The 15669-nt window shown below is 50.3% G+C and overlaps 1 protein-coding gene across 5 annotated transcripts in view; it reads right to left on the bottom strand.

Moving 5' to 3' along the window:
* CDC42BPA (CDC42 binding protein kinase alpha) overlaps positions 1-15669 on the bottom strand; it is a 289458-nt gene that overhangs the window by 99819 nt on the left and 173970 nt on the right. For all 5 annotated transcript variants that reach the window (XM_063918950.1, XM_063918951.1, XM_063918949.1 and 2 more), the window contains 2 exons: positions 3971-4137; positions 3418-3534 (listed from right to left, as the gene is read on the bottom strand). In XM_063918950.1, coding sequence (XP_063775020.1) covers positions 3418-3534; positions 3971-4137 — 284 coding nt within the window. The remainder of the gene's footprint in view (positions 1-3417; positions 3535-3970; positions 4138-15669) is intronic.

Below are 15669 nucleotides of genomic sequence, written 5' to 3' on the forward strand. Positions count from 1 at the left end.
GGCAAGGTCTGTGCAAACATAGCCCAAGCTGGCTCCATTTGTACCTGATGTTGCACCGGGATCTGCCTTGTATTTTGCTGAAGAGCAAAACAATTTGCACACAAACCATCCCGAACCAGATCCTGAGAGGATAATACAGTTTTGCAAGACAAACATGATGAGTGTTGGTGTTACTGTGAGTGTAACTTCGTCACTTTTGCCGCTCTTAGACATGATAAATAATCAGCACTTTCACAGTGTACTACACAATTTGTGACTGTAATCACTTTAACCTTCTAAAGTGGTATCAATCTGACCCTACCCATGCACCAGCATTGAGGACCAGAAGAACAACTGACAAACATATATTAAATTCAGCAATCACACTAGCACACGATATATACTAGTCATATGAGCACATAATCATCTACAAACACATTTTAAAGTATGTAGGAGTACATATTACTGAATCCTGTTTTACACAGATCTAACGTATTCAGACGCATTGTGAAGAAAACAACCACAGTAAATGTACACAGACTCATATGCAATAGGCACTAAACTTAACTATTAATACTGAGAAAAGTAGATAGAAATTTAGTGCTGTATAGCCCGTACTCAGAAGAGTGGGATACAGGGAGACTCACCTCACTTCCAGGATGGATCAATATGTTAGCGAACGCTGAATGGATCCAGACGCTACTAGTGTACACGGTCGCTCCGGGAACCCACAGTGAACACAGACGCACGGGTCACACAGCCCATGCTGCGACCGGGTCTCCTCACGGTAGCGCTCAGTGAACACAGATGCAGTGGCCTATGCTGTGACCGAGTCCCCTCGTGGTAACGTCTGGGACGGAAGCGAGGAAACAGTTCATGGCGGGAGACTCGGCGGAAACTGGTCATGAACCGGGGGGAGGGGCGACCAGGAGAGCGTCAAACTCCCCTGCTGACATCAACCCTAGTGATCGCGGCCTCATACTATTCCTGGTGCCTAAGATCCCTATGGCCAAGCGCTGGTGCACCCGTGGTGGCAGCCGCGTCAGCTACTGTTTGGTAGTCTCCTTCCAATTACAGTGCGGCTGTGTCCGTATTCCTCTACTAAGCGGAATCGATGCCTTACCTTCTCTCCCTGCTCCGGCCACAGCCTGGTAACGTTTGCTGGACCTGCTAGTATATCCGACACAGACGCCCACTGAAACAGCACTCTACTCGTGGGTAAGTGTTGTCGTGGCCCGGCGGAGAGTTGTGGAGCGACTCTTTCTGAGCGTATAAGACGCTGTTCAGACAAGATCACTCAAAACCTTAGTAAGACTAAAAAATAACATAAGAAAGCTTAAGGCTGCTAAACAGAACAGCAGCCCTCTGACCATGGTCCAGCTCCTGCCGAACCAAACAAAAAACTGATTTGCCTGAGCCAGTGGGCGGCGATATATGGAGGGGCCCGTTGCATCCTGGGAGGCCTGAAAGCTTTTGATCGTCGTTTGGTGCCAATCCGCTGTCGCTCCATCATATCCTATTGTTATCCTGTGGATTACCTGTGGACCCTGCCGGAGAAAGAATTGATCTCCCATGGCACGCCCTGTAAGTGTCAGACGGGAGCCGATAAGCCAACGTCTGACTCTGGCGGGAGCGTAATGCTAGTGAGCTGTGCGGGGTCACTTAAGCTCCTCCAATCCAGTCCTCTTTACCAATATGGGAATTCCCCGCACAGAATGCAGCCAAACAAGCACCTTTTACGGCCTGTCTGCTGCGGCGTGAATTCTCTTCCAGCACAGTGTACCTGTTAATTAGGAACAAATAGGTCCAGTGTTCTGAAAACGAGAAACTTGGAATGTTCATCAGCTTTCTCGTGACAGTGGAGGTTAAATTATAAGAAACAAACGCTGAATGCGGTCTTGGTTGTGCCTTAGAGGCTCGGCTCGCAAGCTGTATTATGTCGGTAGATTTCATTATTTCTTCACTGAATGATTTAGCTTCTAAGTATCGTGTCCCAGTTGAGTTAGTTAAATCAAATCAGGTCTTGTGCGAATATCCAGAGACCCTGGCACAGATCTTGTGATGAAGAGCTTCAGACTACGGAGAACATCCTTCTGATGTCCACGCATTAAACAATCACTCATGCATAACAATTATAACACCCGCCTAACAGAAAGCGCCAGTTGCAAATTATTTTAGGAATTAATTTTCCTAGAACATTGCTGCATATAGAAATCAAACTAACTAGACAATCTCCGACGTATTGGTTTGCACCTTTCCTTGTTAATTTACTAAACAGTTTTATTTTATTGGCTTCCGCCTGTGTCTTTCACCAAGAGTTCTGTATCATCCAGGCAAAGTCATAGATGTTTGTTTGGGGAGGGGGGGTGTTACTGGCTATGACGTAGCGCTAATCTAGTGTCTTTCACCGAGAGTTCTGTATCATCCAGGCACAGTCATATGTTTGTTTGGGGGGGTTGTTACTGGCTATGACATAGCTTCTAATCTAGTGTTCACACTAGGCAGTTTTAGCAGCCCGATTTTTAAAGGGCAAAACCCGCCCTGCCCTTTTTGCGGCGCCCTGCTGAAACAGGCGCCCGCTTTCTGACCTCCCAGCGTGTAAAGATGCCGTGCGCATGCGCGCGGAATCCATTCACGCTGCGGGAAAGCTTGGGGGAAGCCCAGCACCTCCGTAGGGTGACGCCGCCGGCCGCCAACACCCCCTGTCTGTGGGCTGAACCGCCCACTTGTAGGACGTAGCTTGGTCACGTCCCCTATTTGCATGGCCACGCCCCCTTTCGCCGCACGCGCACTTCTGCCCCTCACACTCCGGCGCCCTGCCCTACTGCTAGAGTGAACACTATAATCTGTATGCTGGATATACATTATACACAGCTCAGTCTGGATGATATAAAGACCGTCATAAAAAACACAGAATAATAATGCAATGCTTTGGGTAAAAGCTGTAGGTAACAGAATACTATAACAAAACGGGTGTGGTGTGGAAGGTCGACAGTAACTAGGTCGACAATGTCTAGGTCGACCACTATCAGTTGACAGTAACTAGGTCGACAGGGTGTCTAGGTCGAGAGGGTCTTTAGGTCGACGTGTTCTAGGTCGACCGGTCAAAAGGTCGACATGAATTTTTTATGTTATTTTGGTGTCGTTTTCTCCGTAGAGTGACCGGGAACCCCAATTAGTGCACCGCTTCGCTCGCCATGCTTCGGGCATGGTGTCAATCGTAGTGCACGCGGATCGTTAAGTATGATAAGGTAAAAAAAAAAGAAAAATTTGTGAAAAACTCATGTCGACCTTTTGACCTGTCGACCTAAAAACCCTGTCGACCTAGACACCCTGTCGACCTAGTTACTGTCGACTTAGAGACCGGATCCCAACAAAACAGCCAGCAGTAGCATTGATACAGACTAAAAGTCCTAAAGTAAAAGAATAAGAGTATACCTTGAGTTTTCAACTTGTCAAGTTCATCCTTTAAAGATTTGATTTCCAAGTCTTTGTTTGCTGTGATCGGACCGTCTACAGCGGCATACTGCAGAGCCTGGACAGTCTGTGTGGCTTCTAAAGAGAAAAAGTTACTATGAATAGGGGAAAAAGTATCTCATTTTGCACCATCCCCTAGAACCTTCCTTTGAAACAAGCAGACGAGGATTTTAAAAAGGGCAGATGATTAAAATGTTGGAATTGAATTAAACAACTGGATCGTTTTATCGCTTGTATTCTATAATCTTATCTAGCGCAGCAAATTCCGTTGCGCTTTAATGCCGTCATATCAGGTATCGCAAAGACCTTTCGCCAACGACCAAGAGACCTAACACAGAAAACGGTGGGAACAGTGACACCTGCAGGTGATACTAGGCTACTGCACTCTCTAAAATAAAACGTCAGAGGGCGTTTAACTCTATTTTTTCATGTTCCTACAGTATTGATCTGACATTTCCAGGTAATACCATTATAAAAGAATACAGAAGCCGTCTCTATACCCAGGTCGCAGTACCTTGCAGTTTTCTGCTCAGTTCTAATTTCTCTTGCTCGAGGCGTCGTATCCGCCTCTCATATGCCTCAGTCGCTAAGCTGTCTTCTAATGTCCTCTGGACACTGGCATCGAGGTCCGTACTGGATGTCCCCAACGCGTGTCGTAGTGAGCTCGTATCTGAAAGTACACTGACAAAGCACACGGCAAATTCACAAAAAAAGTTTTGATTCTATGTAACACTATCACACAACTTAAACAAACGACCAACAAAGAACTAAACACTCCAAAATATATTGTTATAAACAAAATAGAATTAATTGGAAGGATATTATCGGAAAATCAGTTAATGGGCCTTAACACCTACGTTCTGTATGTGTGACAGTCTGTTCTTATAAATTGTACAACTTGAGTGATCAAAAATAGGATTTTAATTACCTACCTTAAATCCTTTTCTCGTAGTCCGTAGAGGATACTGGGGTCCACATTAGTACCATGGGGTATAGACGGGTCCACTAGGAGCCATGGGCACTTTAAGAAATTAATAGTGTGGGCTGGCTCCTCCCTCCATGCCCCTCCTACCAGACTCAGTCTAGAAACTGTGCCCAAGGAGACGGACATACTTCGAGAGAAGGATTTAACTGAACAGTGGTGAGATTCGAACCAGCACACACAACAAGAGGAAAGCCAAGCTAGCCCAACTTGAACAGGAACATCAACAGCTGAGCCATCAAAAAAACGTAATGAAGTAACAGTGCAGAAACGAAGCACCGTGCGGGCGCCCAGTATCCTCTACGGACTACGAGAAAAGGATTTACCGGTAGGTAATTCAAATCCTATTTTCTCTTACGTCCTAGAGGATACTGGGCTCCACATTAGTACCATGGGGATGTACCAAAGATCCCAAACCAGGTGGGAGAGTACTGAGGTTCCTGCAGAACTGATTGACCAAACTGAATGTCCTCAGCGGCCAAAGTATCGAACTTGTAGAACTTAGCAAACGTGTTCGAACCCGACCAAGTAGCTGCTCGGCAGATCTGTAAAGCAGAGACACCCCGGGCAGCCGCCCAGGAAGAACCCACTGATCCAGTAGAGTGGGCCTGTACTTTAGGAACCGGCGATCCTGCAGTAGAATAAGCCTGCAGGATAGTACACCTGATCCAGCGAGCAATAGACTGCTTGGAAGCAGGACAACCTTTCCTGTGACCGGCTGTCTGTTTGATCTTCAAATCTTCAAAGCCCTCACAACATACAAGGATTTTGAGGTTGCAGGGGTGTCTGTAAACACCACCGGAACCACATTAGATTGGTTGATCTGAAACGCAGACACCACTTTAGGAAGAAATTGCTGACGCGTTCTGAGTTCAGCTCTATCTTCATGAAAAATCAAATAGGGGGACCTTGTGAGACAACGCCCCCAGTTGTCACCGTCTTATACGTAAGAAACTTTACGTCAACCTCCTGTAAATGCTCAAACCAATCCGATCGTAGGAACTGCAACACCACGTTAAGATCCCAAGGCGCTGTGGTAGACACAAAGGGCGGTTGGATGTGCAGAACCCCCTTCAAGAACGTCTGAACCTCAGGGAGGGAAGCCAATTGTTCCTGGAAGAAAATGGATAAGGCCGAAATCTGGACCTTCAAGGAGCCCAGACGAAGGCCCACATCCACATCTGGCTGCAGAAAAAAAGAGAAAACGTCCCAGATGAAATTCCAATACAGGAATTTTCTGTTTTCACACCACAAAACATATCTTTTCCAAATAGGGTGGTAATGTTTAGACATTACCCCTTTCCTGGCCTGGACCAGGGTTGGAATAACCTTGTCTGGAATGCCTTTTCGGGCTAAAAGTTGACGATCAACTTCCATTCCGTCAAACGTAGTCGTGGTAAGTCTTGATAGATGAACGGCCCCTGTTGTAGAAGATCCTCTCGAAGAGGTAGAGGCCACGGGTCCTCTAGGAGCATCTCCAGTAGATCCGCGTACCAGGCCCTCCTTGGCCAATCCAGAGCAATGAGAATTGCTTGAACCTTTTCCCTTTTTATTCTTTTGAGAATTCTTGGGATCAGTGGAAGAGGTGGAAACAAGTAAACCATCTGGTAGAACCATGGAGTCACCAGAGCGTCCACCGCCACTGCTTGCGGGTCCCTCGAATTGGATCAATACCGCTCGAGCTTCTTGTTGAGTCGAGAGGCCATCATGTCTATTTGTGGAATTCTCCACCGACGTGTCAAGGACTCGAACACCTGCGGGTGAAGGCCCCACTCTCCCGGGTGGAGGTCGTGTCTGCTGAGGAGGTCCGCTTCCCAGTTGTCTACTCCCAGAATGAAGATTGCCGACAGCGCCACCGCGTGTCTTTCTGCCCAGAGGAGAATCTTTGTTACCTCTGACATTGTTGCTCTGCTCTTTGTTCCGCCCTGTCGGTTTATGTACGTTACTGCAGTAACATTGTCCGACTGAACCTGGATGGCTTGATCTGGAAGAAGAAAATTAACACGATTTGGGTGGACTGCGCACAGAAATGTACTAACGTTACGGGGAGTGCTGCTGATGTTAACAAGTTGGTCCTACTTGTTAGGATAAATGGTGCATGAGAAAAAGATTTCACACTGCGCTCATCCCCGGTTTTTATTTTTGCAGGTATATGCGCTGGTGTAATGAAAGGTGAGATGCCTGATTCAGTTTCAAAATGATGTTTATTTAAATACAAATAGCTGATAAGTCCCGATTTCACATGAATATGTGAATGAGCTCTGTTTGGCTGTATTGAGCCTGTTGGTAATTGTGCAGGAGCACGCTTGCTGTTAAATGTAAACTGATGAAATCCGTATGTAGGATGATACGTGGATTTGTGAGAAAAGAAATAAAAATAGTAAAAAGGTCACAGGCCGCGGCGTCCCGCTGGTCTGTATGAAATGAGTGCACTTGGTTGGAATGACAATTCGTTACTGATGTACAAACGGCGGCGGAGAGTGTGTGAGAAAGAAAAGGGACTCCGGACTGGTGTGCCTCCCCCTGCTTCAGCCGCCGTCACTGTGACTGTGTTCGGTCACAGGTCGGAGGCCGGTCAGCCTGGGTTCGGTGCCTGTCTTGGAGGGGGGAGATGCGCGCACTGCGACCCCTCTCAGAGTGGTTCGTTGCCGCACTCCCTCCGCCTACAGAGACTCACCTTAAATCTCCTTCTCCGCCGCTGGATGTGTCAGTTGTGGGTTGTCTCCTCGCTGCTTCTCCGTCGTCCGTGATCTGCAGACACTTCCTGCATTTTTCTTAAACACCATCCACAACAGCGGCACGATCGAGCAGAAGAAGCGGAGCAAGAGACTGAACCCGGTCACGTGACTGAAGACCAGGAAGTGTCTGCAGATCACGGACGACAACTGACACATCCAGCGGCGGAGAAGGAGATTTAAGGTGAGTCTCTGTAGGCGGAGGGAGTGCGGCAACGAACCACTCTGAGAGGGGTCGCAGTGCGCGCATCTCCCCCCTCCAAGACAGGCACCGAACCCAGGCTGACCGGCCTCCGACCTGTGACCGAACACAGTCACAGTGACGGCGGCTGAAGCAGGGGGAGGCACACCAGTCCGGAGTCCCTTTTCTTTCTCACACACTCTCCGCCGCCGTTTGTACATCAGTAACGAATTGTCATTCCAACCAAGTGCACTCATTTCATACAGACCAGCGGGACGCCGCGGCCTGTGACCTTTTTACTATTTTTATTTCTTTTCTCACAAATCCACGTATCATCCTACATACGGATTTCATCAGTTTACATTTAACAGCAAGCGTGCTCCTGCACAATTACCAACAGGCTCAATACAGCCAAACAGAGCTCATTCACATATTCATGTGAAATCGGGACTTATCAGCTATTTGTATTTAAATAAACATCATTTTGAAACTGAATCAGGCATCTCACCTTTCATTACACCAGCGCATATACCTGCAAAAATAAAAACCGGGGATGAGCGCAGTGTGAAATCTTTTTGATCTGGAAGAAGATGCGATGCCTGTAGAAGGGCGCTGTATATGGCCCTTAGTTCTAGAATGGTGATTGGAAGAATGGCTTCCTGACTTGACCATTTTCCTTGGAACTGTTCCCCTTGGGTGACTGCTCCCCAACCTCTGAGGCTTGCATCCGTGGTTAGCAGAATCCAACTTTGAATCCTGAACCTTCGACTCTCTGTCAGGTGAGAAGCCTGAAGCCACCCCAGAAGAGAGATCCTGGCTTTTAGCGACAGACGTATCCCTTGGTGCATGTGAAAATGCGATCCGGAGCATTTGTCCAGCAGATCCAGCTGGAAGGGCCTCGCATGAAACCTTCCATATTGCAGAGCCTCGTAAGAGGCTACCATTTTCCCCAGAAGGCGAATGCATAGATGAACCTATATTCGGGCTGGTTTCAGAACATCCCGCACCATCGACTGGATTACCAATGCCTTTTCCAACGGAAGGAACACCTTCTGTTCCTCCGTATCCAGTATCATCCCCAGGAACGGAAGCCTCCTTGTTGGTTCCAAGTGGAATTTTGGAAGCAATCAGGTTGAGAGGGTAATGCTGTCCAACAACCTCTCCCTGGAAGGCGCTTTTATCAGCAGGTTGTCCAGATACAGTATTATGTCCACTCGCTTCTTTCAGAGGAGAAACATCATCTCTGCCATCACCAAATGGCAGGGCCTGAAACTGGTAGTGACAGTCCTGCAGTACAAACCTTAGATAAGACTGATCAGGCGGCCAAATCGGAACATGAAGGAACGCATAATTGATGGCCAGAGACACCAGGAATTCCCCTTACTCCAGACCGGAGATCACCGCTTTCAAAGACTCCATCTTGAACTTGAACAGGTTCAGTGACTTGAGGTTTAAAATGGGTCTTACTGAACCGTCCGGTTTCGGTACCACAAACAGGCTGGAGTAATAACCTTTGTTTTGTAGGTGAAGAGGAACTGGGACAATGACCTGAGTCTGTACCAGTTTTTGAATTGCTGCCTGTAATGTCATACTTTCTTCCGGAGAAGCTGCTAAGCCTGATTTGAAGAATCTGTGAGGTGGGAGTTCTTGAAACTCCAGTCTGTATCCCTGGGTGATAAGGTCTATTACCCAGGAATCCTGGCAAGATGTTGTCCAAACGTGACTGAAATAACGTAACTGAGCTCCCACCTGCCTGTCCTCCAGGCAGTGCGGACCACCGTCATGCTGAAGGCTTTGAGGAAGCAGATCTGGATGCCTGTTCCTGAGAACCTGCAGCTGCTGGTTTTCTGGTTTTACCTCTATTACCTTTGAAGGTTGTAGAAGAACCCTTGGATTTGCACTTGAACTTTGCTGTCCAAAAGGACTGCAGAGTTGGAACAGAGTAGGGCTTCCTAGCTGGAGGTGTTGCGGAAGGAAGGTTTGTAGACTTACCCGCCGTAGCCTTGGATATCAACTTATCCAATTCATCCCCAAACAGGACATCCCCTGTGTAAGGTAGATTTTCCCCTCCTTTCCTGGAGTCCGTATCTGCAGTCCATTGGCGTAGCCACAAACCCCTGCGTGCTGACAGCGCCATGGCAGTGGTGCGTGCGTTAAGCAAACAAAGTTCCTTTAAGGCCTCCACCATAAAGTTTGTAGAATTTTGGATATCCTGCAGGAGTAAAACTATCTGCCCCCTGGGCAAAAAATCCAAATTGTCAATTAGGTTACATGACCATTTTGCGATGGCTCTAGTGATCTATGCGCAAGCAATAGTGGGCCTCTGAGCCTCTCCCGTCATCATGTATAGTGATTTGACAGTGTTCTCAATGTTCCGGTCTGCTGTGTCCTTTAAGTACGCAGCCCGGGCACAGGCAAGACAAACTTACGTGACAACTTGGATACCGATGCATCAACAATCTGCGGGTTTTCCCATTTTACTATCTTCCAGGGGAAAGGGAAAAGATGTAATCAATCTTTTAGGGATCTGAATTTTTTTTTGTCAGGGTTCGAAGTTTCTTCAAACAGGGCATTCAATTCCTTTGATGCAGGAAAAGTAGCCGAGGACTTCTTTCTTATATTAAAAAAGGATTCCTCCTCCACCTCTGCCGTCTTGTCAGGAATATGCAGGACATTTCTGATAGCCTCTATCAGGGCCTGTATGCCCTGTGACAGGACCCCATCCCCCCCACTCGCATCCACTTCACCCTCACTGGATCCGACGTATCAGGATCCAAATCACCCTGCATGATTTGTGCCAGAGTACATTTTTGTGGGAAAATGGTGAGAGCTTGGGGGGCAGTCATTGGAGCTGAATCTTTATTTATCAGGTCATCCATAGACTGCCGCAAGAATTGTGTCTCCTTTTCAGTATTAGACAACTTAGTAGAAATATTTGAAATCATCCCTTTAATGGAAGCCAACCACGCGGGGTTCAGCCTCACTGGACTGGTAGTGAATACTATCCTGAGTACAGGGTAATGAGTTCCCAGGGGATGAGAGACATTCAGCTGTACAAGAAACACAGTGCCTGGACATGATTGTAAAGGGACCCCTACACACACACACACACACACACACACAATAGGTGAAAACACAGTACATGTAGGCAGGCTCTTGTAGAGACACAGAATTCAGAGCCAGACACACAGCGCCCCTTTCGCAGTAGTAAAACTAAGCTGGGTCGCAATAAACAAACACCGGAATAGTGCTTGTAATATGTACACTGCTCCCCCCACCCCCCCACCTTCTAAGACCCCCTGGTACCACTGAGGAGACTTGGGGTCCAGATAGAGGAGCTGCGCGTCCATGTGTAGTGCTTGTCTGAGCTGCAGAGGAAAATGGCGCCGGAGAGCCGCTGGATCCGCTCAGTGGGAAGCCCCGCCCTCTAAAGTGGTGCGCGGCTTCCCGCATTTATTTTATACTGGCATTGAGGTAATTTTTACTGTGTAGAAATGCTTGTTAATAGGAGTTGGCCAGTGTGAGTATCTTGGGTGGCCCAGCGCGCCCCTCACAGCGGGACCCGCCGTAGCGCGTGTCCGTCTGAGCCTCCCTGGAGCGCAGCCTGCATACAGAGCTGCGCTCCTACCCTATTATTATTATCATGCTTTATTTACATGGCGCCACAAGGGTTCCGCAGCGCCCAATTACAGAGTACATAAATAATCAAACAGGAAAACAGCAACTTACAGTTGATGACAGTATAGGACAAGTACAGGGTAAATAAACATAGCTACATCAGCAGATGACACTGGATTAAGTATCAGGTGGCAGAAGACTGCTGGATGTGGCACAGTTAAAGATTATTAAAGTAAGACAAAGGATAAGCACATGAGGGAAGAGGGCCCTGCTCGTGAGAGCTTACAATCTAAAGTGCCACCATTCCCGCCGGCGACCCGTTAACCGGTTCGCCGGCGCTGTACTCACCACTCTTCAGACTTCAGGCTCTGTTAGGGGGTGGCGGCATGCTGCGGGAGGGTACGCTGTACCATGGTGTGGCTTGCGAATAGCTCCCTCAGTGTCCTGCCAGCACAGAAACGGGACCATTAACTCTAAGGAAGTTGGGCCGTTCTCCCCCCTAGGTCCCACGAAGCAGGCAGGCTGTTGCCTAAACAGCCTGACTAAAAATAACAAACATTAAAAATAAAAGCAGAAAACTCTTCAGGAGCTCTCCAATGCGTGACCGGCTCCTCCGGGCACATTTTCTAAACAGAGTCTGGTAGGAGGGGCATAGAGTGAGGAGCCAGCCCGCACTCTCAAACTCTTAAAGTGCCCATGGCTCCAAGTGGACCCGTCTATACCCCATGGTACTAATGTGGACCCTAGTATCCTCTAGGATGTAAGAGAAAGCTGAAAATATCACAGACCGTACTTATGTTCTAAGGTTTTATATACAGAGGAGTGTACTGTGTGCAGGGCTCCTATAAAAGCTCTGCACATCAGACAAGTCTCGCCTGGTATCACCTCTTCTGAAAGTCACTGACTATGACTGTTTCACTGGAAACGGGGGATACACATGTACTAATAAATCATTAGCTCTGCCTCATAGTGAAAAGTGAGGGGCCAGTGATAAATGAAGCTTTATCCATCCCAGAAGAGCTGTATACAGTTGTTGCAGGTTAAGAAAGAGAACGTTATTCCTGGTGAAACTGATGTAACACAAATTACGTTGGTTACAAAGATGCAAACCGCCCATGAAAATCAGCTACGCTCACACAGTGCAGAGTGCCTCTATGGTACCCAGACATTTGGGAGAGGATGGTGTTACTAGGAGAAATGTTTGGCAGATATACAGACAGATCTCCTTTGCGACTGTAGCAGGGAAATTATAGTGTCAGCTTTATTCTCCGACTCTGAAATAAGATATCTCCTATATAATAGCCCTATTCTGTGATCTTGTGATTCATTTGCTAACGCTGGGCGGAGTCACAACAGTGGGCGGATGAGTCACAGATCTGGCCAAATCTATAGGACACTAGGAGCAGCTGCAGAAGCAGATAGTATGGACATGGCACAGGCAGGGTGCATACCTCCCAGCTTACACACACACACACACACACACACACACACACACGGCGAAAAGGGGGTGTGGCTTCGCGGGAGGGCCCCCGTTTTCGTCAGTGAGGGGGCATGCCCAGCGCTCTGTGAGCTGCTGGCATGCCCCCAGGGGCTGATTATGAGTCCGGGGGGCACAGGGTACTTGAGACAGGGGAGCCCTATCTCATTGCTGTGCCTGCTGTGGGTTGGGGGCGTGGCCTAATCGCGGGTCGCGAGGCCACGCCCCATTATGCAAATTTCGGGATTTTTTTATTTTTTAATGGTATTTTGGCCCCTCAGCTAGAGGTAAATCCAGAGGAGGTGGTCGCTCCCCCCTACACACCCACACAGGCAGAAGAAAGCAGGGAGACTGCTGCCTCCCTGCAACACCACAGACCTGCCAATACGCAGCAGCGTGTGCTGACTGTAGCACAATGCTGCCGCTGTTGCTGGCAGGACGGGGGAGCTTCTGAGCTGGGACAGAGCTACTCCAGCCAGGGGGCCCCCTAAAACTGTGGGGCCAACGGTACGTACCGCCTGCCCCCCCGCCCCCCTCCTTAATCCGGCTCTGCTGCTGGAACCCCTCCTTAATCCGTACCCCCTGATGCCCCCTCTCCCTCTGTCTCCACTATTCACCGCTGCTCTGCTAAGCAGAACAGCGAGTACAGGAGCTTCCCAACTGCTCCCCCCCCCCCCACCCGCAGGACACTGCGACCCGCGGGTGGGACAGCGGGACAGACCCCAAAAAATGGGACTGTCCCGCGAAAATTGGGACATTTGGGAGGTATGGGGGTGTGTGAGGGGGTATGCCATACTTGACCCCCACATCAGCATACTCAGCAGGGTCTCTCTGGCGGGGAGGAGCGTCACATTCTGGCACACTCCACGCTTCTTAGCTGTAGTTTTGTGGGGCACCTGCCGCTGTGCACTTTCCGTACTGCCTCCGTTATCTCCAGCCCCTGCGACCCCACCGCTAGCTGCAGCGCTGCCACCCGCAGTGAGTTGCGCCCAGCTCCTTCACACACTTTAGCCGGCGGGTAGCGCTGCAGAAGTCCGCGCTGCTTGCAAGCTCTGACCCCCTCCTCCCTCCAGCATCAGCGTCTCCTGGGAGCTAACCAGTCACTCCCAGTCTCCCCTTACCATAGTGCCCAGCAGCCGTGAGGTCCGCGCCACGTGCATGCTATGACCCCCTCCTCCCTCCAGCCGCAGCATCTCCTGGGGGCTAACCAGTCACTCCCAGTCTCACCTTACCACAGTGCCCGGCAGCTGCGCGAGGTCTGCGGTGTGTGACTGAGGAGGGGGGGAGTGATGCGGACGGGCAGAGGAAGCAGGAATACAGCCTAAGAGAGTCAGCCATGCCAAGTCTCCACCAGCAGCAGATGCCAACAGGTTGGAGTGGAACAGCAGCAGCCAGCAGCAGTGACTCCGGTAAGACACATCTGTCTGTCACCACTGTTCTGTCCCTAATACCAATCTCTCCCGTGCCCTGTGTTCTGTCATGTCCCTGTAACCCCTGGCCTTGACCTGCCACCCTTATCCTGGCCCTTTCACCCTTATCCTGGCCCTTTCACCCTTATGCTGGCCCTGCTACCCCTATCCTGGCCCTGTCACCCCTGTGCTTGCCCTGTCAACCCTATACTGGCCCTGACACCCCTGTCCTGGTCCCGCCGCCCCTACACTGACCCTGTCACCCCTATCCTGTCCCTGTCATTTCTGTCCTGGCCCCGTCGCCCATGTCCTGGCCCCGTCACCCCTGTCCTGGCCCCGTCACCCCTGTTCTGACCCTGTCACCCCTGTTCTGACCCTGTCACCCCTATCCTGGCCCAGTCAACCCTGTTCTGACCCTGTCACCCCTGTCCTGGCCCTGTTACTGCATACCCTCCAACTACCTTTTTGGCAGGTACAGTACCCGCAGCACCTCCAGACCTCTCCCCAATGCACCACACCTCCGCACCTTCCCCTCCACCACATGCGGCACTCCACCCCTCCCCCACATGCTGTGCCTCCAGACCCCCTACACCACCCGCGGCTCCCACTCCTCCGCCCCTTCACCACCCCCAGCAATCTCCAGGCCCCCTCCACCATTCACCCCCCTTATATGTCTCCCCCACACCTGCCCCCCTCCACCCGCAGCATCTGCAGACACCCTCCTCCATCCGCGGTCCCCCCCTCACCCACCCCTCCCCCACCAATGGCACCCCCGCACCTGCCCCACCACCACCTGCAGCACCTCCGGACCTCCTTCCCCATCTGCCGCAACACCCGTACCTGCCCCTCCCCTACCCATGGCGCCTACGGACCCCTACCCCACCAGTGGCACTCCCGCCCCTTCCCATCCCACAGCACCTCCGGAACCCTTCACCCATCTGCAACATCCCCACACCTGCCCCTCCCCCACACATGGCACCCCTGCCCCTCCCCCACCTGCAGTGCCTCCGGACCCCTCCCCCATCTGCATCCCCCACTCCTCTGCCCCTCCCCCACCCGCAGCACCTCCCAACCCTTCCCCATCCGGGCCCCACCCCCACTTCCGCCCCCCCTCCATCCGCAGCATCTACAGACACCATCCGCAGTACCCCCCGCACCCGCTACATTCTGTACATTGTGGTCTGCAGGTGCTGTTCACGCCGTCGCAAGGGGCTGCGCCTCCTTCACCATCGCACACCCTTTCATTGTGCAATATTTAACCACTAACAAAGGAATGCAGGTGATACTCCATATAACACAAATATTGAATCCCAGAAAGGCATGCAAGGGTTAAGGGGGCGTAGCCCCTTGCGACGGTGTGAAGAGCGCCCGTAGGGCGCGATGAAGCACCTAGTATTATTAATATTCTTCTCCTTTACCCTTACACCAAGTATACTTCCCAGTTCACTCAACTGTTCACTCCTTCTCCTTAGTGTGCAAGCAATAACGGGCAGGACCCTCCTCCCTCGTGTTCTTTCCCACGCCACCAGTCCTACTGCTCCCTTTCCTCCTTCTACTCCCCGGTGAGTCCGGCACTGGTCGCCCATACATCGGGTACAGGATCACAGAGTACATTATACCAGCAACTTGCCCCTGCTAGTGCTTCCTCACCAGCTTCAGCGAGTTGTCCTACCCATGCCCTATGTGTACCTTCTGCCCAGTCTCTGCTGTTATAGTAACGGTTAGAACTTACGCCATTGTGTATTATGGATGTGGGATTGACTTAGTGGGGATATGGGCATTACGATGGGCCTAGGACATGTAATTATTTA

This window comes from Pseudophryne corroboree, chromosome 4 (assembly GCF_028390025.1).
Source record: "Pseudophryne corroboree isolate aPseCor3 chromosome 4, aPseCor3.hap2, whole genome shotgun sequence".
Classification (NCBI taxonomy): domain Eukaryota; kingdom Metazoa; phylum Chordata; class Amphibia; order Anura; family Myobatrachidae; genus Pseudophryne; species Pseudophryne corroboree.